This window comes from Podarcis vaucheri, assembly GCF_965113315.1.
Source record: "Podarcis vaucheri genome assembly, chromosome: 12".
In the NCBI taxonomy this organism is placed as follows: domain Eukaryota; kingdom Metazoa; phylum Chordata; class Lepidosauria; order Squamata; family Lacertidae; genus Podarcis; species Podarcis vaucheri.
In genome coordinates, this window is record NC_138750.1 from 43,583,595 (window position 1) to 43,606,906 (window position 23,312).

Here is a 23,312-nt window from a genome sequence, read left to right on the forward strand (position 1 = left end):
CGCCTATCAGCTGTTCCGCTGAAAAACCCGCTTAACAGCTGATCACGGAAAGCCACTAGACCGCTGTAGCGCTAATCCACTAGGCTGTCAATGGGCTTGCTTTGCAAGACGAAAAAACCGCTAGACGAAGAGAATCGCGGAACGGATTCTTTTCGTCTTGCGAGGCACCACTGTATTGTAAAATGTTTATGGGTAAATGAAAGTGCTGGGGTAGCAATTTTGCATGCAATTCCATCAAACTCAACAGACTGCTAAGAAGAAATACTTAGGATAGCATTTCAAGTTGGTGTTTTCTTCTCCCCTTCTCAGAAAACAGAACTGAGGATTCAATTCCTGATTTTACTTAAGGACTGCTAACATGGAGACTCTGGAAGGTGAAGTAATTTAAGAGACCTGCAAGAACTGCAGATGCTGGGATGGCTACATCTTTCTTCTATTTTTTCCTCCCTTTTGCACTACCTGGCATACCATACATGAATGGTCCTTTTCTCTTAGGTTACAAATAAATACAACTATCCCATCCAGCAATCACATGAACCCTAAATTAATTGTTTTGGAATGTACTTTTTGGATGAACAGTCTGTAGAGTTGAAGGCTATTACTGCAGCATCTACTGAGAGTGTTTCTTCTTCCCAAAGCTGGAATGAAGAAGTTCCTTCAATTAATGAAAAACAACAAAACAATAATGAAAGCCTGTGAATTGTTACTTTTAACATGATTTATTTTATAATGCCGCAGAAGACTTTCCACATAGCATACAAAACATACAATAAGCAGAGGAAACTTTAAAGTCTAGAATAGTCCAAGTATCTGGATTGTATGACTGCAATTAACATTGTAGCTCTGGGAGATCTAATATATAAATTGCTGCTACATAGATGAGGTAGTTTTTTAGGAAACAAATGAAGTGTTTGAAGCTGTAGATTGTACTTCCATGGGGACCATCAATGCTTCTTTAAAAAAACAAGTCAAGCATCTTAATTTGTTAGACCAGCAGTCAGAGTTTGAATATGGCATGATAGATTCAGAACTCAGTACACAGAATAAAGTACGTAAAATGGCCCTGGCACCCCCTAACCTACATTGTCTTATTGAAATCAATGGAACAAGAATGTAAGTACAGTTTATTGTAAATAGTCCTTAATGTTCAGTTTTAGAAGTTGCATACTATTAATTTAGAAGGTGTTCAAAATGCATGTTAAAAACTTACACTGCTGCCCCAGGAAATGTATAGAAACGGGCTGTTGTGAATGGATTGGCTCCAGTGCTAGGGCAATAGGAAGCTGCTGCTGCTGCTGCTGCTGCAGGAAAATCCTGCATCCAGTACCTTAAAGGTGACTAAGCTGTGCTACATGTGCAGGCTAGACCTGGTAAAAGGGCCTCTATTATATATTTTCTCACTAGGGTTATAAACCTATGACTATTACCAAATACAGCAGGTGAGGCTTGTATGATTGAATGTTCCTCCATACCAGAAATTCCACATTATTTTAAATTAAAAAAGAGAGCTTTTCCCTACCATGTTTCTGTGTGGAGGATTTTTTAAAAAATTGGGACAAGCATTCAGTCTTCCCATCTTCTGTTAGAAGTAGTGACAGTCCTGCCACAGATTCAGCTGGTGTCAGTGTAATTTTGCCCCTCGACTCAAGCCAGTTAGCCCCTTCCTGCTCCCATGGCTAATCAGCACTGTCAGCTTAGACTGCTGTGTGTGTGTCTGCATGTGCACACATGCACATGTGAATAGTCTAAAGCAGCAGTTGGCACCCAAACTTTTGTTGCATTTGCAGCTTAGGGCTATTGCTTTTAAAAACTTTAGGGCAATATTTCTATTGTTGTAATATTTTTTACATACATAATTGCTGCGGCATTTTCTCATAACTGGGCCTTTTACAAGTGCAAGTCTCTTTAAACACTTTCAAGACAATTTTAGCATTGTCACTTTATTAGATTTCTACTTGATTAGATACCTATTTGAATATAACAGCCTGATAATTTCAGTAGTAGCATCTCAGACTACAACTAGAAGGGACTTTTCTATAGCAAACGAGAAAGCTAGCAATTAACTAACATTACATTTTGTTATATGATGTTATATAAATCAACCTAAAGTGATTGCTTTTCAGTTTGTGTATTGAAAAAATAGAAAAACGTATTCTAGACCTGTGAAAAGAGCAGCAACTCCACAGCTGCTTACTCCTTCATGAACCTACTGCAGTCAACTGATCTACTTTAAAGTAATTTCTGGACTGTGACATTTTTTGCACTGTGTAACTCTTCCGAGTGATGCATTACAGAAAGCTCATGGGCAGTGTTGCATCTGCTCTGATGGCAAGGTCTTGAAGAAAAGCACCTTCATACCTGTTATATGCTATATAAATAATGTAATTACAGGAGTTAGAATTTCTGCCTTGTTTACTAGAACATGATTTTGAAGTTTAGTTTTAAAAGTTAGTTCATCTTAATCTACTGTAAATAACATTTAATAAAGAACGACAGGTGCATTATCAAAGGGCATTTTATAACTGAAAGAGTGATTGATTGAATGTAACATAGGCCTGTTTGAAGTTTAGGATTTCAAGGATGTCAAAACAGTGACCGGGTTGGAATATGACAATAAGAATACTCTTGTCCTAATTGTTCCAAGTTGCTTTATTCTCATCAAGGATGAAGGGGATCAGCTTCAGAAAATATGCTTTCTTAAAAAGGACAGTCTTCCTGCTGTTTCACAGCTGGTTTTCACCAGAACGTGAGGGCACAGCTTAAGGAAGGGGAAGTAGGAGAGCAGTTGTGGAAATAACAAAACTTTCAGTCTTCCCCATTGGTGGAGGGTGACAGCAGCATGTAAACTAGGTAGTGTGTCTTCAGAACAGGTAAGTACTCCAGCAGATTGTCAGGTTTTGAGACTCTTTCCTCTAATAAGCCATTGGGGTTCAACTGGTGGGTTGAGAATCACTAGTGGGTCACGGCCTGACCCAGGGTGGGTCACAACAGAAGCACTGTCACCATGCAAATATATGGTAAAAGATGAAGAAATGGGCCTCCATGTCTGGGTTAAAAGTGGGTCCTGGGCCTGAAAAGGTTGAATATACCTGAAGATACCATCACCACTGATTATATGAAGGAGGAAACTAACTGGGAATTGCAAAGTAGGTAGCCTCTGAGAGCAAGCTAGCTCACAGTTCTCATTTTATTCATTTGCACTGACAGCTCAGTTGTTTCAAAGCATTGCTCCATACATTTTACAGAATACCAGTACACCTGCTGAAAATATTGGGTAATCATTTATTCTGGGCTATTAAGATCAATGAATAACTTCACACCTTTATCATTTATTAATTGCATTTACTGGCAGCAGTATGTAGGAAGGTGTTAATTACTGAATTACTCATATTGCCTACAGGTAGAAAACTGGCATTATACAGGTGGGATAACCTCTGTAATGACTGCTAGATAATTCAGATGATAGTTTCATTTTGAACATGATAATATTTTGAATTAAAGATAGGTAACAACACCAAAAATAAAATGACAGTTGACTAGATAGGTAATAGGCTGATTGATGGCATTGGTGAGGACCTAAACAATGTTCATAGGTAAGGTGGGTGGGAGAAACAGACCTTGACAATGACATTAGAGATAATTTAGTACATTGGCAGCTTAAGCATCAGGGCAGGCAGTATACAAATTACCTAAAGTATGTGGGATAGGAGCATCTTCGGGCTTCTCTATAGGCACAGCTTGAAAAGTCAGAAAACAGTTTTGAATTCAGTCTGTAAAGTGGCTGAATTGGAGGCACCAAAATAATCACTATGCACTTAACCTCCCAGGTATATTCAACAACAAAGCAGCTCTTCCTCCCAACGTTTGACATTTTGTTCAGTGTCACTGTGTTATACCACCATTAAATACGCAATACTTAAAGACTTACATAAGGTGCTGTAAGTAGACTAAAAATATAGTTCAGAAGCTGTTTGGAATGAATGGTTTCAATACAGCTTGTAAGAAATATATATAAATATATATGCAGAGTTAAAAGCAAATCAGGTTTTTAAAAAAACTTAGGTGCGTTAGAAAATAGAGAGTAAAACTTATGTTAAGGAAGCTTCTTAAATGTGCCGTTCTCTGGAAAATAATTCCATTTTCCCGTACTACAAGCTGAATCCAGATACTGTTAGATGCTGAGCATTATTCCTAGCTTCAAAATAGGAAGTATCTGTTTCATCATTTGGCTGTGGTATGAAGGGCATGGTCTGATTATGCAGATTATCCCAGTCCACACCATGAAAGAGGGGGTGAAGTTTCAGCTCTGGAATAAATTTTTTAACAAAGGTTAGATTTCTTTGCATGAATACCTTGCACTTTCCAGGTTCTTTGTCTGATTCTGGATGTCTGCAATGTATTTTTTCTTAAATTTGTCTGACTGTATTTAGAGTCATAAGACTGAAATTAAACATCTTAGTAAGGGTTTGCCAACGTACTCCTGCCCTTATAGATTTGAAATGTTTTTGCAATGCATTCATCAAAGTTCTCTTTCTACAGTAGGTAGCCCTAAGCCAGCACTTTGTTCCCAGAACTTGCATACTCTAGACAATATGAAGCAGTCTCTAGACAGCAACTCCATGATGTGTGGATTTGATAAACCAGATTCACACTAACAGGAAAAAACAGAAGCAATAAGGCAGTGTGGTGTAGTGGGTAGAATGTGAGGCTGGCTCAGGGAATCTGGGGTTCAAACCACTGCTCAACTATGAAGCTGACTAAACAAGCCATGGCTGTATCTCAGCCTATCCTACTCTTTTGAATTGCTACAAGGGTAGAAGAGAGGCGAGAACCACATACACTGCTATGGGCTCCATGGAAGAATAAATAAAATGGTTCTGGCCTTTCACTGGATTTTCATCTTGTGTTGCGATTTTTGTAACCTGGCAGCTACAGTGTTGGGCTGACCATCTTCATGCATAATGACTAGAAATGGCTATAGCAGATAGTCTTCCCTCCAATAGCATATGTACTCAAACTGCAGGTTTCTAAATTGCTAAAGAAAAATCATAATGGTAACATTAAAGAGATAACTAACATATACTAACCCTTGAGTCCAGCTCGCTTACTGCTCTCAATGGTTAAAAGAACTTCTATGGCATTCTGAGCACCATCTGACAATTTCTCTTCATCTTCAGGCCACGGAATATCTAGAAACACACACAAAACATCTCTGTACTTATGCTGGAACAACAACCTTTGAAATTAATTTTGCTCGAAAGTAAGGTAATTTACCCCTTTTCAAAATATTCTGGAATACTTGTTGTGGTGTTTCGTCATTGAATGGTGGAATTCCAGTTAAAAACTCATACAAGCAAACTCCAAGTGCCCACCAGTCTACTGCAGGACCTGAAGTGAAGAAAGTCCACATAAATTGACCACCATGAGAGGTATTATGCAAAGGTGTATTGCCTGGGAAGATACCGAGCGCCCAAACACCTGTTATTCATGAAAGCAGCATACAAGGCAGAAATTGTTTTCTAATCACCTTTCCTTTTCCCTTCTGCTATTCTCAATATGTTAATGTTTCCTTAAAACGACAGAAGGCAGAGCAAAGCAAGTCACCTCCCATTCTAAACCACCCTGGGACTTTCAAAGACCAGTTGTGTAAGCAAACAAAAACTCAAAGGTCTGTATTTCCTAGGTTTTAAAAAGGAACCAAGCACATCATTTAGCGCAGTGGTGGGCAAACTTGTATCTCCAGCTGTTTTTTTGACTACAACTCCCATCATCCCTAGCTAACAGGACCAGTGGTCAGGGATGATGGGAACTGTAGTTCCAAAACAGCTGGAGGGACAAGTTTGGCTACCACTGATTTAGGGCCACATATTCAAAATAAATTCTGAGTTGACTAATGATTGCAGAGAACAAGTCATTAGTATAAAAATACTGTACTTTTCTGTGTATAAGACTAGGTTTTTTTAACTTAAAAATTATGTTTAAAATGGGGGGGGGGGATGTCTTACACATGTATAGTGCATCGGGAGACGGGACGTGGGATTGGTTTATACCACGAGCCGGAGATTGTCAGCAGCATGTCATTGGTGGCTGCGGCAAGGGGTGGTGTTGATTGGCTGTCGCTGCGGCAATTGGGCGGGCAATTGGCTGCTTCTGCCAGAGAGGAGACATATGTTAGGAGGGGCAATCCTCTCCCCAAAAAGCTCAACAACTCTGGGCAATCTCTCCCCATTTTCTTAATTTTTAGTCCCCCCAAATTGGGGGCGTCTTATACAGGGGCTTGGTATCCACGGAAAAGTACAGTAAACCTTTATGTGAATATCAAGTGTAGAAATAGGCATCACAGAAGCTCAGACTCAACAGGAAGTTCTCTCTGCAGTGCTAATAGGACAGCATATGGCGAACTTCCACTTCCTTGCTCTTTGACAGCTTTAAGGTTTACAAAATTACGCCTAGCATGGAGAAGGTGGACAGAAAAAAGCCCCACCCCCTTTTCATAACACTCGTGGACATCCAATGAAGGAGAACGTTGGAAGAATTAGGACAAATAAAAAATACTTCTTCACTCAGCTCCCCCAGGAGGGCAGTGATGGCCACCACCTTGGATGGCTTTAAAAGAGGATTAGACAAGTTCATGGAAGAGATGGGTATCTGTGGCTACCATCCATAGCTGGAGGCAGCAATACATCCAACCACCAGTTGCTGGAAACTACCCGAGGGGAGAGGGTTCTTGTGCCCATGTTCTGCTTCCTGGTTTCCCACAGGCATCTGGTTGCCCCCTGTGAGAACGGGACACTGGACTAGATGGGCCAACAGGCTATTGGTATGCTCTGAATGAAACTGAATACTGATCAAGTGCAGTCAAAGACCAAGCAGGCAAAGCTGTTGAGACACCACAAGCCATTATAAAGCAACATGCACCCTGCAGCTGCTGCACAGCTAAAGCTCCAGACAGCCCATCGTGTCAGGAAGGAAGGATGCACTTGCTGTGAAAACTTGCTTGCACTGCAGATGCTGGTACATTTTCCTGTGGTTTCACCCACCCCCACTGTCCAATGGGTTCTCAGTACACAGCGGTGAAACCACCCAAGAGTATGTGCTTGTGTGCACGAATACAACAGGTGAACTGAATGACCCCAGTCATCAGACCTCAGCAACTTCGGTAATTGCAGAAGTTTCTGCCAGCTGGTAACAAATTGTTTGGTTCATACATTCTATCTGTATTTGAATACTCAACGGCAGATAGTCAGGAGCATACACATGAGAAACCAGCCCATTCATTTACTCAATATGGTAGTTTTCATATGAAATAAAAACTAGGTGTATCAAGTTACCTAAAGCCTCTTTCTACAATTCAGTTTAGCTCTTGATTTCTAATAAATTTATATCCAGCAATCAGTGAAGCAAGTAGCATTTAATAATGTGAGAGGATTTTTTTTTTGGGGGGGGGAGTAGGAATATGCATAAAGCTGTCAAAGTCTAATAAGATCACATCCTATAGGAAGTGTTGAGAAAACTGTATTTCATATTTGATAAAATGGCCACATTTTTCAAGACAAGTTTCCTGATTTTCACTACAAGACAACCTTATATGGTTAAAAGTCTAATGGCACACAATTCCCACACTTCTCCATTTATAAATGACACTGTGGCCATAACTCCCAGCATTATTACTTTTCTTCCTGTCCTTTCTATCCTTAGACTCTGCTTCTATATATCCTCAAGCTGTCCTTCTCCCCCGATGGATCTGTGCAGATTACACCAACTTCTTTATCCCAATCTTAAGTGCCAGTGTAGATGGATCCCTCTTGGTATCCATGACTAGACATGGAGCTGCAGACAGCACAGGACCCAGTTTGCCCCACCTCAGCTCTAGTTTAGTATGTGTTTTGCTGAAACCAGATTGTCCTATTATAGGGAAACTATGTTCAAAAGAAGGATTGTAACTTGGGTATGTTGGTTTCCTCCCGTGAGAAGCCAACATTAATTCCACAGATTTTTCCAGATGATTAGTTATGTGCTATTGCTACTGCATGTTAACCTTTGCAGGACAGACCTCCTAACTGCAATTAAGAGTGGTAAAAGGAATTAGTATGTTTCCACCCTCCACATTAGATTTGTTCTTTAAAATATCACCACCATCATCTCTATGCAGCAGGCTTCAGAAAACAAAAGAATGGAGCACTCTACTAGGATTACAACATGGCATTTGTAAGCAAGAAAAGAAGGACAAGGAAATGTTTTACTTATTGCCAGTATGGTCAGGGAAGAACAATGGAATTCAAGATCTTCCATGGAATGGGTCTTCTGCCATATTAAATGTGCTGGACATTAAGATGCCACGGTGTTTTTATTGCTGCTTCTTGTTGCTGCTGCTGTATAGTTATTTATTTCTGCCCCGCCCCTTTCCCTGACGGAACAGGGAAAAGATGCAGCAGCAGAAGCTGATACAGCTATATGCCAAGGCATGCGGATCTCTCACTTTCTTTCATCTTAAACAGTGTGATCAAATTATGCTTTGACTGTTCTGTTAAGTGCTATAATCAAACTTACCAGTGACCTGAACTCCTGTGTGTAAAAACAAAAAACACCAGGGAAACATTTTGATAAATATATATAAAAAACTTCATTACATTGCACTCAGTTTTTACATTTTTCTAACGAGTAACTTTTTTACAAATTCACCAACACATGGTATTTTTATAAAGACAAGTATCCTAGCTTTGCTTCCTTAAAATGGTTAACTTAATATATAAACACACAATGAATATTTTGCTACATTGTCTATTTATCACATACTAGCAGAGATTAGAGGACGGTTTATAAATTTTGCAGGATCAAATGGCAATACTTGCAAACTATATTGCTCCAGGGTGCAACTCAAGGGTTGTATGTATGAATGCACCTGCTTAAGCTAACAGTGCACATACAAAAAGCAGCTAGTTAAGGATAACCATATTTTCTTATGCGCTTGTTTCTCTCGCATTGGGTCATACCATTTTTCTTCCTGTCATTCTGAACTGGTGCAAATCCAGAAAAACCTAGCCAGGAGAACAAACCAAACTATTAACCCATGGTTTGATCCTGTTTTGTTCCACCCCAATGTGGGAATAAATCATAGTTCAAAATCATCTGCAATGGAATTTAGACCATCCATAATTGTGATTTAATGAAACACTGAAAGCAAAAACTTTCACTTTCCTTCCCACCTGTGCAAAGAAAATTGAATTCAGGAAACTTTTAGGATAATAGTGCAATGAAAGACTAAATAAGGAAAAGAAAACACCCTTAACCCTTAGGAACTTCTAAGGTTAAACACAGATTCCAGTAATGTCTAACAACAAAGTGCTCTCAACTGCAGTGAGCCAGATCTCACTACAAAAATGAGGAAATGTGTGTAACAGATACATGAAATTATACTGCAGTTTGCTTACCATGAGCCTTTGCCAAGAGGAGCTCAGGTGCCAAGTAGTCAGGGGTTCCTAAAATGCGTTCTCTCTCTACTGGAGTAGTTCCTCTTCGGACACTCTTGGGGGTCCTGTATGGTGTACCACTGTTTCCTTGAGGGGTCTGATGTCCAAGAATAGATATATCAAACACAGTTATCAAACAAGCTATACGTTTATACTTTCACACTGGCTGTAAGCTCAATTACTTGAACTGTGGAGCCGAAAAAGCATCCAGCAATGATGGCCCCTCTGAATCTAAGCCTCCTAATGAGGACTTCTCAAGCAAAAAGGTTTTCCAATTGCCTCCTTTTGTGCCAAGTCTTTCTCACATTCCATTAAGAAATGCCTTCACTGAATATGACCACTTTAAATGGTTTTTAATAATAAATGACATTTGTCTTATCAAGGCCTCTTGCTGCACATGAACAGTGAGTGTGAAAGGAATGAGAGATTCTGAATCTTTATTTCTACAATCCATTATGAAACTAGGCCAACCACTCAAGGACAGTGATGAAGCTATGGATGTGTCAAATCTCTAGAAGAAATGCACTCATGAAGACTGAAAGATGTGCCTGGGAACTGCATCTCTCCCATAAGATCTCACCCTTCTTCAAAGAGTCCACCAGCAACTCTTATTAATTAGTCTTAACCCAAAGACTTCCAGGGATGTATTTTTCAACAATGCCCTCTATGATCAGTTTTATATGCAGCTTTCAGCAGTAATTATAGTTATTATAAAAACATAGGAGGCACTGTTTATGTATCCAGAAAGTAAAACGTGTTCACTTTTAAGGCATGAACATCACTAAGACTAAACTGCACCATTTGACCAAGATGCTCTTCCTAAAATAGCACTGAAGAAAATGCACAACAGCCACAGGGAGAATCTGTCAACAAAACAGATTTACATACATATATAATTGTATTCGGATGCCGCCTTTCCACAGTTCAAACTATGCTCAAGGTGGCTTACAACATTTAAGAAATAAGTAACTGCAACATAACAAAAGTGGTCATAAACAATAAATACAACATCAAAAACACACAACCAAACTGAATAATTTCCACATAAACCATAAGATCTAAAATCAAGATACAGAAACCTCCAACAACAAAAATCCCCAAATAACACGCCAGCCCAAGAGTCTGTTCAGCAGCCTCAGCTTTTGTAGTTGGAGTTAAGTCAGGGCCCTGCCCTCCCAGACCAGGTAGAAAAGGCCTACAAGGCAGTGACCAGGTCTTCCAGGACTCACAGCAGTATAAGCATGTGAAAGGGATCATGCATAAATGGACTAACTCCACCCTCTAGATACTAACATGCATGGTTGACATGTACCACTACCCCAGCCAATGCACAACTGACATCAGTCCAAAAGGAGCTCTGCATAGATGCATATGCATTGGTCTCCCCATATTGAAACATAAATTCTGATTGACAACAGTTCGTGTTCCCATGGAAAGATCACTATACGTGTACATCATAAAGGGCTGGGGGTTTGGCCATTGTGTGCATTAGCATACAGTGGTACCTCGGGTTAAGAACTTAATTCGTTCTGGAGGTCCATTCTTAACCTGAAATTATTCTTAACCTGAGGTACCACTTTAGCTAATGGGGCCTCCCGCCGCGGCCGCGCAATTTCTGTTCTCATCCTGAAGCAAAGTTCCTAACCCGAGGTACTATTTCTGGGTTAGCGGAGTCTGTAACCTGAAGCGTCTGTAACCCAAGGTACCACTGTATAAAGCTGAGTTAGCCCATTTAAGATCGGAAAGCCTCATCATGTGTTCATACATAAGAAGAGTTGCACCCACTGATTTGTCATTTGTGTAAATGGAATCTACATTCAACTAAACTGTCACCAAATGAAAAGAAGAAATGTGTACCCTCTTCTTCAAGTTAACTGCTTCCTTCAGAACCTCCCACAAAGCCTACAACCATTTCACACATAATGACTTCCCTGCGCGGGAAATTATACTGTAATACACAAAACCTATTTCAACACACAAGTGGCGCCCATTGACTGGCAGTAAATTCCCCATGGTGTGGTCATACACATTTTCACCCAAGTACATACAAGGTACTCACAACTTCTAAATCTGTGTAGGAATGAGTTAGATGTGGAACGGCTAAAGCCTGTTCCTTCTGCCAAGAAATATCACCAGTGATGTATCCATTTTTCTCAATATTTTCATATTGCGAAGTATTGGGGGGGAGTTAATTTTTTCTAAATCACTTTGGTTATTTGCCTTATAATCAAGTATTATGTTCAAATACACCATTATGAATCAAATGTTGTTGGAAGAGGAAGGAGGAAGGAGGATCAGGCTAAGGAGCCTGTGGTCCGCCCGCCCCTTTGGGGAAGCTGGATCTGCTGGCCACCTGGCAGCGTTGTCCCTGTTGGGGGAAGTGGAGGAGGCAGGCGAGACGAAGCGACACTCTTCAGTGAAGCGGGAGGAGGAGGAAAGGAAGGGAGCCCTTATGGGGCTTCGCTGATGAGGCGCTGCGCTGCTCTGCTGAACCCAGCAGAGCAAGAGGGAGAGCTGCGCAGCACCTCTTGGTCTGCTCGCTTCCCAGCGAAGCAGGATGAGGGACGGAAGGGGCTCTGTAAGGGCTCCCTTCCGTCCCTCATCGTGCATCGCTCTGAAGGCATCACAACAAGAGGTGCCCTGCAGCTCTCCCTCTTGCTCTGCTGGCTTCAGCGATAGCTGCGCAGCCTGCATTCGCTCCATAAGACGCACACACATTTCCCCTTACTTTTTTGGAGGAAAAAAGTGCATCTTATAGAGCGAAAAATGTGGTAGCTGAAAAGGCAGCTCTGTCCCTTCAATAAGGGCATTTGACTTGTATCAAGTGGCCCTTTGATACTGCACAATGTTCAATAAGCCTGTTTCGTACCTACCTGAAATACGTTGTAAGGTGCTCCCTTTTGTGCAGGTGTAACAGTCATGGGATAAGAGCCACTGCAAGCAGAGATATCCATTCCTTCTACAGTCATCCAGCTAATTCTCGAAGGCTCAGATGTATTAGACACACTGATCTGACTGTTGTAACTCCGAAAAGCAACCACATTTTTCTTTAAGAGTTTCAGTGCCTTCATCTCCACAGATGAAGAGCAGTTATTGTCAGTGTGCATTTCATTGACACCTTTCAGGTTTTTGTCCTGCTCATGATACAATGGTTTGCTCTCCTGGACAGCATGTACTTCTTCACTTCTTGGCAAGGCATCTGGGCAATAAGGTGATGTTGTTGACATGTTCTCTGTTTTTAGCTCCTCAAAGGTGAGATCTTTAATGCTTCCATCGAAATCGGAAAGGTGCTTTTCCAAGTGACTCTCTGCAGTAGATACTTCTCGAAGGGACAGATCCGAGTCTACACTCATGCTTGCTAAAGGCTTTTCATCATCAATGGACAAGAAACTGGAATTCATGTGTTCCTTTTTCTCATTTTTTTCAGAATCTGCATCTAGATCATGCATGAGATTCTTTGCTATTAGAGGATTGGCTGGTTTGCAACCCCTGTTTGGTTCAGTGCAACAGCAATCTTTTGCTTGAGCTTCATTTGTACAGGTCTCTTGCAGGTGTCCATCAAGTTTTAAAGAACAGATTTCAGTTGTTAAACCCGTGCTTTGTTTCTCTGGAATTTTACAGCCCCGTTTGTATTCTGAATTGCTTTTTTTGGCAAGGATCCGTTCTTGTGAAGGGCTGGTGTCAATTGATTCAAAAGATCTTTTGACACCTCGCATCTCCAACATTGTCTCCTTATCTCCCAAAAGGGACAAGTGGTAACTAGATTTTGCAACCTTTTTAGTCAGAGCAGGTTGTTCTGTACAGCCCTTTTCTTCCCATTCTTTATATTCTGAAAGACATTTTCGGCCGAGGTCTTTAATAGCGCTAGTCCTTATAGAAATATCACATGAGTCAAAATGTCCAATCCGTCCTTTGCGCCTGTTCCCAGAGTCATTGCTGCTAATAGGAGAGATGACAGACTCCAGTATTTTCTGCTTTAAGCCTTTAGCATCATTGACAAGCAGAAAATTTGTATCCTTGGGCTTCTCTGGTACATTCTCTTTGCCTGGGGCAGATGAGAGTATATCTTCTGCTTCCTGAAAATCAAGTACTTCCAAATGTATGAAAATGCTTAAACAAATTAATAAATTATACAAACTTATTATACTATTCCCTATTCCTCCTTTTAGTCAAGACCCCCTGTCCCAGGGCAGCTTAACAACATACTGTATATTAAATTTGCAGTAGATTAAAACAAAAACCATACACAATTAAAAGGAATACAACAGCAACACAAAACTGTTTCCCTCCAATTCAAGTGCTTGCAGAAAGGGTTTGGGTCTTGGCTGCTTGCCAAAAGGTGAGCAGGTTTCTCTAGGATGAAAATCTAGACACCAAGACTGAGAAGGCTTTGCTTTGTGATACATCCATCATACTTCAGATAGCTTCTGGGGTGGAAGGGGGCAGGAGAGAGAATAGAACTGGGCCCTCAATACAGACCTGAGTGCCCAAGGAGGTTTGTATAGAAAGGGGCAGTCCTTAATCATGGTGGTTTCTCGTTTGCATTTTCCCAGCCAAAATCATATCCACCATACTAAACACTTAACAGGTGGAATAAAACACTTTACGAACAATGCACTCTGCTGCACATACATCACACTTGAAAAAAGAGCTGTGTAATCGTACAGCAAAGAAGTCCTAGGTGCCTGTTCTGGCGATACTCCTCTTCCCCTTACCCCAAATCTCCTATGCATCATAAAATCAAGGGCAGATCTAAGGTTTCTTCATTCTTACAGGAGCACCATAATCTTTCTATTTAGACCCTATGTGAAAGCAGAACTTGATTTGTTGCCCCAAGAGACCTTGTGTTCAAACCCACACGGTTTCTCCTAGTTTGGGGCTTGTGTTTCTTTACACAGCAGCATGTTTGAAGGAAGGAGAACAGGAGGAGGTTATGTGAGCCCTAGGATTACTATATGCCTACCTTGGAATCTGCTTGTACCTGTACTGAAAAGCCCAAGAAGATAGAAGGTTTAAGGACTGCCCTTCTGGGAGGTTAACTTTTTTAGGCTTTGGAATGTGGTACAATGCCCTCCTCACAGGGCAGATTCTGAATGATTTATTTAGAGGAAAGTTAGAGGAAGAAAAAAAAGAAACCATCAGAAAGAAAAGAAGTTGTCCTGACCTGCACGTCTTTTTCCCACCTGGGGCTGCTGCAGCACTCTGACTCCATGCTGGATAATTGGGTGCGGGAATGGCTACTGGCGCTGGAGGTCCCAAACCTTTTCCTGCACTGATGCAGAGTTGGGGTCAGACTCCTCACAGGCATTCCTGGTGTTATAGCCGCAGAATCTAAACCTTCAGAAATAGCAATTCATGTTTTTATGAAGACACAAAAAGCATTGTAGCCAGTTTCATGGCAAATCAGCTCAACAGTGAGGGAAGACTAGAAAAAGTATGTAACTCTCAGCTTGCCCTGCCTTACAGCCCCCCTGCTCACAATTCCAGAAGAATTCTTGATAATTATTCTTACTGCGACATTCAATATGAATAATACAATAGAAGTACATTATGCAAGTGGCAATGAAGCAAGGTCTTATTTCAATTATTATAAAATACAATCAAGCTATAAAAAGCAGTAATATAAATGCAGTCAAAAGACAAAAAGGGGGAAACGGGATTCGTGTGCAATATGGAGTTCTGCCCGGTGGGGAGGGTGTGAATGTGGTTGCTACACTTGGTTGCTACATTACACTGGCACCAAGATTAGCCACTTATCTGGAGGAAAGAAACCATCTCAATAAATCATATGAAAGAGAAAAGAAAACAAGGCAGTCAAGGCAGCTAGAATGCCCACCCATCTATCCTGGAGAATAAAACTGCATTCACATCACAGCAATTTGGTTTCTCTGTTGAAGGCTGAGGCTAAGACAAGCCCCAAATCTCAAAAGTTTAAAGACTATTTCAATAAAACAGTGTGAACCCTAGTTCTGTATAGTTTCTTTGGGTTCAGCCACCAGAAACCTTTCTGGGCAGCTTGCAGTACAGAAATACCGTATACAGGCAGTGACCATTTTAGGCATGTCCACTATGTGCATGACCACATGCGTGCACACCACACTGAACCTGGAAGTGTCACAAAAGGGGGTGTGGCGATCACACACAGGGCCCCCGGACGTTTGACGGTCTATTGACCCTGTGCCGCCACTGCAATCGCTTTTTCCTGTACCCTGTATCTCACGGGGCCACACGGAGTCCAGTCAGTTGCTAACATAAACAAATAATCAAGTTTATTTTTAAATGCAGGAACAAGCTTATGGTTTCAGTTAATTTTTCTCTTGTCAGTTTCTTATTCTTAGTTCCTAACAACTCCAAACTGATTATTCCAACTATCTATCTGACTCCACCTACCAATTCCTCTCACTCTCTCACAATACAACTCTACCAACCCACACCTAAACCTCCCTCTTCCTTCTTCAACTCCCAAACCTCAACTGACTTTCAAAACCTCCCAGTCTAACTTTTATTCCCCCCTTGCATTCTCACTGGCCAATCACATCACACCTATTTTAACCCTTTCCTTATGAGCCATCCTAGGAGGCAAACACCACAGGGGGCAGAACGGGGTAGGGTAGAGGCAGAATGGATCGCTTCTCGGCCTTTTGGCTAAGATCAAGTGTGGTAGAGGCAGAATGGGGTGTTTGCAGGCTTTCTCAATGGTGTTTCAAATACAGGTATACACAATTTCACTTAAATGCACATAACTACTACATAAATTGGGAGTTGCCTGTATTAATAATAAACACCTACAAAGCACCACCACACACAAATCTCAAAGCTGTACAAAAAGCAGCATAAATGATAATGAATAAATTAAAAGTTAAAAGAACCTGGAGCTGGAAGGAGACCACAATATGTCCCATGGCCTATGTTCCAAAAATGGGTCACCACCACCAAGAAGGCCCTTCCCCCAACCACCACCTGCCACATCTCTGATGGCAAGGGCATTCACAAGAAAGTATTTAGACACATGAAGATAGGAAACTCTTTTATACTTACATGCTTTCAGTAGCTTGTTTGACACAGAACTGTAGTCTTTGTGGTTCACGGATAGCGGGGAAACAAATCGTTGAGAAAGCTGAGATGTATTTCCACAAAGAGGGCTTGGACTAGGTGCATGCACTGTCCCTGCCACTGGGGTATACTGTCAAAATGAGAAGCTTGTTCAACAGATACACAAACAACCAGATACAAGACAGTCCATAACATTTTATTATTTCATATCCTATACACACTTGATGTAACTGGATCTTTGCAATAAAAGGTTCTTGTAACATGCTTTATGCCAGGGACAAGGAAGTTGTAGCCCTCCAGATGTTGCTGGACAAGAACTCTCACCATCCCTGGCTATTGGCCATGTTAGCTGAGGTTGATGGGAGTTGGGGTCCACAACATATGGAGGACCATAGACTCCCCATCCCTGCTTTACAGGGAGAAGGAAACATCAGCTGACATTCAGGGACTGTCTTAATACTCCAAAAGATTGAGAACTTTCTCAGGAAATTTATTAGAACCAGGAAAAGAGTTGTGCTCACAGGTTGAGAAACACGCTTTCCATGCAGGAAGTCCCAGGATCAATTCCTACCATTCTGTCTGAAACTGCCAGTCAGTGCAGACAAAACTGAGCTTTATGGACCAAAAGTATAAGCCAGCTGCCTATGTTCTAATCATCTGGGAAACAGGAAATTATTTTATCTACTTACAAAACCCAAGGAACTGATGAGAGACAGCACTTGTCCAGGAGTGCGTGAATAGTCTTGCATAGGTTTAGACATGGATGGTGTAGTGAGAATATCCATCATATTTAGTTCTGAAGAAAGAGTAAGAGTATTAGGACCTACTTTATAATTTGGTTTTAAAAAGTATTTTTAGACTGCAGTGAAGCGCATTTAGCTCTAACTTTAGACTTGGCTATAGGCCCCATATGAACAGTAAAAATGGTGATAGGAGCACCAGGTTGGGAAAATGATTTAACATCATGAGCTGGTTTGTACATAACACTAAGCCAAACAATGGTTTAGTGTGAATATGTGGCTCCTGGAGAGAAAATGCTGCAGCTACAACACTCTTCCCTCAGTCATCTTGCTACTGAGCTGCTGCGAGCCAAGGCATCATTTACCTCATGGTTTGTCTCGCTCCAGATAAACCGTAAGCTGCAACAGAGGCTTAGGTTTACAGCAGAGGTGGGGAAATTCTGGCCACCAGGGGGTCTGATTTGGGCTTTGAGGCCAATTTCCCATCCACCCCCTGATGCAGGGAGGACAGGGCTTAATCCTGCACTGGCTGCTGGAGGAGACAAACCACAAGCCCAGATTCAGATAGCACACTAAGCCAAACCATGGCTTAAGCTTATGGGGTACATCAGCAAGAGGTCCTGGGGAGGAGCACAGTGGTCACACAATTTCCTCTCTAGGAACCCTCAGACTTGTGCATTTGTGCTAAGCCATGATCTGACTTAGTGTTATATTTGAACCAGCGCTACATCCAAGTCTTTCCTCCATCCCCAACATCTCCCTTGGATGTCCCATCACCTGAGGGAATTAATTGTGCTGTACTGAATTGTTATAATCGGTGTAAGATGGACTGGGGATTATCTGATAAATTGTTTAGCTATTTCTACTTGCACTTACCAGTAGAGGTCACTGCAAGCCAAAATATTACTTTATTAAATTCCATAAGCTTGAGCATAGTAAAACGAAAAGCAGCTCCTCACAATGTTGGTTTTTTGGCAATGTGGAGAGTTCCAAGCTTCTCCAAATGTTCAGTTAAATAAGAAAAAAATATAGGCATGTTAAAGAGGCTTGTTTTGCATATAGCTGGCAGCAGTTCCCACACTGTGGCTCTTGGAAAATAACTTGAAGAAATTGCTTCTTTTGATCTACACAGAAGCATATACCTAAGGAGGGTCAGGATTGCTACTGAAGATGAAAAATATATGTGAATCAGACTGAAGAAGTTTTACAGGGGGGAAACTTAAACTGAAAAAGCACAAAAATGCTTACATTACACCTTGCAAATATTTCCGTAAGAGTCACCAGCCTGAAAAACTATTTGACTTTCACATGTGCCAGCATTTAACTTACGGCACAATCCTATGCTTGTTTACGAGGAAGCAAGTCCTGCTATTCAAGGAATCCTACTTGCTAGTGAGTGTTTATAGCAGCTTTCCTCATCCTGGCATTTTGGATGACCATTCCCATCAGTCCCAACCAGCATGACCAATGGTCAATGATGATGGAATCTGCAGTCCAAAACATATGGAGGGCCTCAGGTTTGGAAAAGGCCGGTTTATAGGATTGAAGCAGTTGGCACAAGCAACCTGGAGGGAAAAAATGAACTTCTCCAACTTAAAAAAAATGTCCCTGTCTGGTCACCTACAGGTGACGAGGCAGACTTGTTAACAATGAATCTTGGTACATCTAAACTAATGCTAAGCATCAATATATATATCTGGGAGAATTCCAATCATCTCTTAGATACACACACATACACAAGTGTGTATGCATGAGATGGGCTGCGGTGTATACATGTCTCACCTCTATTCAGAGTAACTCTGGAGAGACCAAAGTCTGTCAACTTAATGTGACCCTCATTAGATATCAGCATATTGTCTGGCTTCAGGTCTCTGCAGGTATAAAGAAAATGAAATAACATTGCAGCACAGATGCAGGTGGCTTATTGTAACATGGGGCACTATTTTCAGGGTCACTCCCCACTTCCCACAAAAAGCTATCAAAGAAACATTCATGATCCATGCTAGGTCAGTAGGTCTAAGCACCAAGTAGCTTTGGTAAGAAATAAGACTACTAAGTTTGCATGTGAAGGACACAAATCCCTGTGCTTCAAAAGAAGAGGGCGTATTTGTCCTGTGTCAGTAATATTAGTAGCGTTATTTTTTGCCATTAAGTATGATATAAATGTAATAAATAACAAAAAAAATAAAAACAATAAGGAGGTGGTAGTGTAAACTCCAGCAAGACACCTCAACAGGTACATAGGATTTTTTTCTTCTTTTGATGAGGTTTTGCATTTATGTTAATATTACTTACTAGAAAACAAAATACCATTAGGAGAACAAGCTAAGTGACATATTTGATTCCTTGAGGAACTGTGGTGAACTGCCAAGGCAACAGCTTGACTGACATTAAAAGTAACATAAGAGGGGAATTCAATTCTGCCTTGTTTAAACACCTGCAGTCTCCCTGGCCTCAACTAAAAGTGGAATGAAATGCAGCAAGAAAGGCATCAAAAACCAATTTTACCTGTGGATTATCCCATGCCTGTGAAGGTAATCAAGAGCCAGTGCTACTTCAGAAATATACTTCACCGCCATTTCTTCATCAAAATAGCCATATATGTGAAGAAGAGATTTAACATCTCCACCAATGAGATACTCCATTACCTGCCAGTGAAAAATGTTACTATAAAAGGCATTCATTGTTCTCTTGGGTTAGAGGTAACATCTATTATAATTCTATGCTTGGAGTGTGGGTGAAATTCCTGATTTCTTTACATTACTGTTTTCTAGAATGCATGCCAGTTTCTAGAGAGGCCATGTCAGAAGTCATGATATAGGCAAGAAAAGGAAATTAAATTATGGGGATTTTTAAAAGGGGCAAATCAATGATGCCTTAATACAGAGATATACTTGGGGTCTCTACAGCTTGTTTCTTTTCCAAGTTGACTATCCTGAAAAAAAGGTCAAAGTTGGTCAAGAAGAGAACAGAAAACAAAAAACAAATTTGAAATGTTTTTAAATGCTACCTTTCAGAGAAGACAGACTTCTCTAAAACTGGCTGGGGAGCATATTTTGGAAGCTACCTTAAGGCACTGTAAGTAGTTTACTCACCAAGTAGACATTGTTGGCAGACTGAAGTGAGTAGTATAAGTGCACAATGAAAGGACTTTTACTGAGAGCCAGGGCATCTCTCTCTGCCTGCACCTGATGGACCATATTCTTATTGATCAGGTCAGCTTTTTTTACTACCTGTAAAGCAATACATGAATAGGTTGATAAACAGAGGAGGGAGGAATTCATTGTTTGTTTGCTTTTTAAAATGTTTTCATCTATCCAATATGTCACACTTTCAACAGATACTTACGTTTGCAGCATATCAAACCAAGTAGTAAGAAATAACTGAAAATGCTATTACTGAATACTGGTAAAATAAAGGCATACAAGCTAATACAGCAAATCTGAAACCTAGGGGCTAGTCTCAACTCACTTACCTGAGAATAAGCCCTACTGAATTCAACAGGCCTTCTGAGTGGACCTAGTTAAGATTGCATTCCGAAACAGTAACAGCCAATTGAAGCCCAATGGGTGCCTAGCTAAAGTGAAATAAAGTGTATATTTGCTGTTATTAATAGCTTGTGGAAATAGTTGTGGGGAGAGGGGAAGGAGGCTTGGAGCATAACTGACAGCATGTGACACCAGTAGGCGGGGCCTCCTTGGCTAGGAGCCACCACAGAAAAGTCTCTGTCTCTGGTCTCCACCCTCGAGGAGGCGGGAAGGCACCAGTCGGCTGGCAAACAGATGAAAAATATAGAAGAAGAAGAAGAAGAAGAAGAAGAAGAAGAAGAAGAGCCGGATTTAGGTATAAGCTAAACAAGCTATAGCTTAGGGCCCCACTCTTTTGGGGGTCCAAAAAAAGGTAAAGGAAAAAACCTGGATGTACATTTCCAAAATATAAGATAAAAAACAAATAAAATAAAATCTACATACAGCAACAATGTTTTGTGTTGTGCAGGGTCCTATTTGTTATGTGCAAATGGCTTTAGATACCTATTAGGTCCATAAATTACCATACAGTGGTACCCCGGGTGGGGAGTACTTAATTAGTTCTGGAGGTCCGTTCTTAACCTGAAACTGTTCTTAACCTGAAGCACCACTTTAGCTAATGCGGCTTCCTGCTGCCGCCGCGCTGCCGGAGCACGATTTCTGTTCTCATCCTGAAGCAAAGTTCTTAACCCGAGGTACTATTTCTGGGTTAGCGGAGCCTGTAACCAGAAGCGTATGTAACCCGAGGTACCACTGTATAGCATATATTCAACACAAAAAACAGCGACAATTTGTTGTTGACAAAGGACAGCTGGGCATATAAAGGGCCCCATTACCTTCAGTAGCTGAGGGCCTCATCAAACCTAAATCCGGCCATCATAATAATAGTAATAACAATAATAACATAAGGAAGCCGGTGGGCACTGCAGCGCGGAGGCCGCTCACCTTGACAGCGTACAGCTTCCCCGCCTTGCGGCCCAGGTAGACCTTCCCGAAGGCGCCCCGGCTGATGGGCTTGACGATGGCGAAGTCCTCGATGGAGGGCGGCTGGGGCGCCGCACCGCGCCTCGCCCGGGACGAGCCGGGCGCCGTCTCCTCACGCAGGCTGCTGTCCTGGGGAGGCGCCGCCGCCGCTGGCTCCACCGACCCCATCCTCGCCTCCCTCCTCCTCCTCCGCCGCCCGCTCTCTTCCTCTCCCGTCCCCCCACCCGGCGCGGCCCCAGCCCCAGCTTCGCCCCGCGACAAATTCAAAGCTAAGCTCCGCCTCCCCCAGCGTGCGTACGTACGACGCTGCACGTCAACTGAAGAAGAAAAAAAGGGGTGGAAACGGTCCGCACGCCGGACGCCCGGCCAAGTCGTAGAGGTAGACTCGAATTAAGAGGTTTTCGACAAACACTTCCGGCTGAGCATCGGCATCTCTTGCCCTCCCGTTGGACTTCGAAAAGCGAAGCATATTGTCGCTTTTCAACACCACAGGGCGGGGCTGCTGGTCTGATATTCAAGAGACAGGGCGTGTTCGTTTCATCAGATGTCAAACAGATAAACAACTACAGTATATGGCTTTTAGAGGACACCTGAAGGAAGGGGTGTTTTTAATGCTTGATGTTTTACGGTGTTTTTTATATTTTGCTGGAGTGGCTGGGGCATATAAATAGTAAAATAATCATCACCTCATCTCTCTGTCCGGAGAGAACCGACAACCACAATCATATCATGCAAGCTTTCAAGTTTTCCTGAACTCTTCATCAGGCTGCATGCTAAACAAAACAATGGGGTGGAGGTGGGGCGGGGAATAGAATTGTCCAGGAGTCCTTTATCTTTAAGGGTGTGCGAAAGGCAGAAATTAGATGGATATTGGTGTCTAATATCACCATTGGAATGGATGAAGCATCACCAGTTCAATTGCTGTTACAGATAGGTAGCCGTGTTGGTCTGCCATAGTCAAAACAAAAAAATTCCTTCCAGTAGCACCTTAAAGACCAACTAAGTTAGTTCTTGGTATGAGCTTTCGTGTGCAAGCGTGTGCTTGCACACGAAAGCTCATACCAAGAACTAACTTAGTTGGTCTTTAAGGTGCTACTGGAAGGAATTTTTTAGTTCAATTGCTGTATGTCATGCACCTATTAAAGGTCAAGGAACCTGGAGTGGGGGAGGGGGGTTATTGGAAACTTTTACGTGATTGTATACGTTTTAAGAAAGTGTAAAGAGTAGGGTTAAATGTCAATAAAATGTAAAAAATAGATTTTGTGACAACTCAAATGAATAAAGCCAGTGCTTTTTTTCTAGGGGTAGAAAAATGTTTAGCATACCGCTAAACATTTTGTGAATCTTTGTACTTTTGTCCATTTCCTGCATTTATTTTCTCCGATTTGGACTATAAAATGGTGATTTTTTTGAGTCAAAATGAGAGTACCCCTAAACATTTTTTTAGAAAAATGCACTGAATAAAGCAGGTGTTGTTGTTGAAAAATGCACATTTTGCATTTCGTTGTCATTTAACCCCAGCTTTTACCTGTCAGTTG

The 23,312-nt window shown here is 41.5% G+C and overlaps 2 protein-coding genes across 3 annotated transcripts in view; one reads left to right on the forward strand and one right to left on the reverse strand.

Annotated features, from left to right (window-relative positions):
• ACBD5 (acyl-CoA binding domain containing 5) overlaps positions 1–528 on the forward strand; it is a gene marked incomplete at its 3' end in the record, with an annotated part of 29,672 nt that extends 29,144 nt beyond the window's left edge. The window contains exon 13 of the mRNA XM_082193808.1: positions 310–528. Within this exon, the coding sequence (XP_082049934.1) occupies positions 310–322 (13 nt within the window). The remainder of the gene's footprint in view (positions 1–309) is intronic.
• Positions 529–3,268: 2,740 nt separating this feature from the next.
• On the reverse strand, positions 3,269–21,944 carry MASTL (microtubule associated serine/threonine kinase like). Of its 2 annotated transcripts, XM_082193753.1 has the most exons (13): positions 21,736–21,944; positions 20,359–20,496; positions 19,772–19,911; positions 19,046–19,134; positions 17,213–17,319; positions 16,509–16,653; positions 14,635–14,807; positions 12,344–13,546; positions 9,432–9,567; positions 8,551–8,565; positions 5,275–5,388; positions 5,088–5,189; positions 3,269–4,306 (listed from the first exon to the last, which is right to left on the reverse strand). In XM_082193753.1, the coding sequence occupies exons 1-13, from the start codon at positions 21,940–21,942 to the stop codon at positions 4,149–4,151; spliced, it is 2,727 nt and encodes a 908-aa protein (XP_082049879.1). In that variant the 5' UTR covers positions 21,943–21,944; the 3' UTR covers positions 3,269–4,148. The 2 variants fall into 2 exon arrangements, with proteins under 2 accessions (XP_082049879.1, XP_082049880.1); XM_082193754.1 differs by lacking the exon at positions 8,551–8,565 and having other exon boundaries at positions 21,736–21,943.
• Positions 21,945–23,312: the final 1,368 nt, after the last annotated feature.

Excerpts from the sequence above, each read along its gene's own strand:
- MASTL (XM_082193753.1), bottom strand. The coding sequence starts at position 21,942 with ATGGGGTCGGTGGAGCCAGCGGCGGCGGCGCCTCCCCAGGACAGCAGC. Across the intron at positions 20,497-21,735 it reads GGAAGCTGTACGCTGTCAAG|GTAGTAAAAAAAGCTGACCT; the intron begins GTGAGCGGCCTC and ends ATTGCTTTACAG. Across the intron at positions 4,307-5,087 it reads TAAGCGAGCTGGACTCAAGG|AGCTGAAACTTCACCCCCTC; the intron begins GTTAGTATATGT and ends AATTTATTCCAG.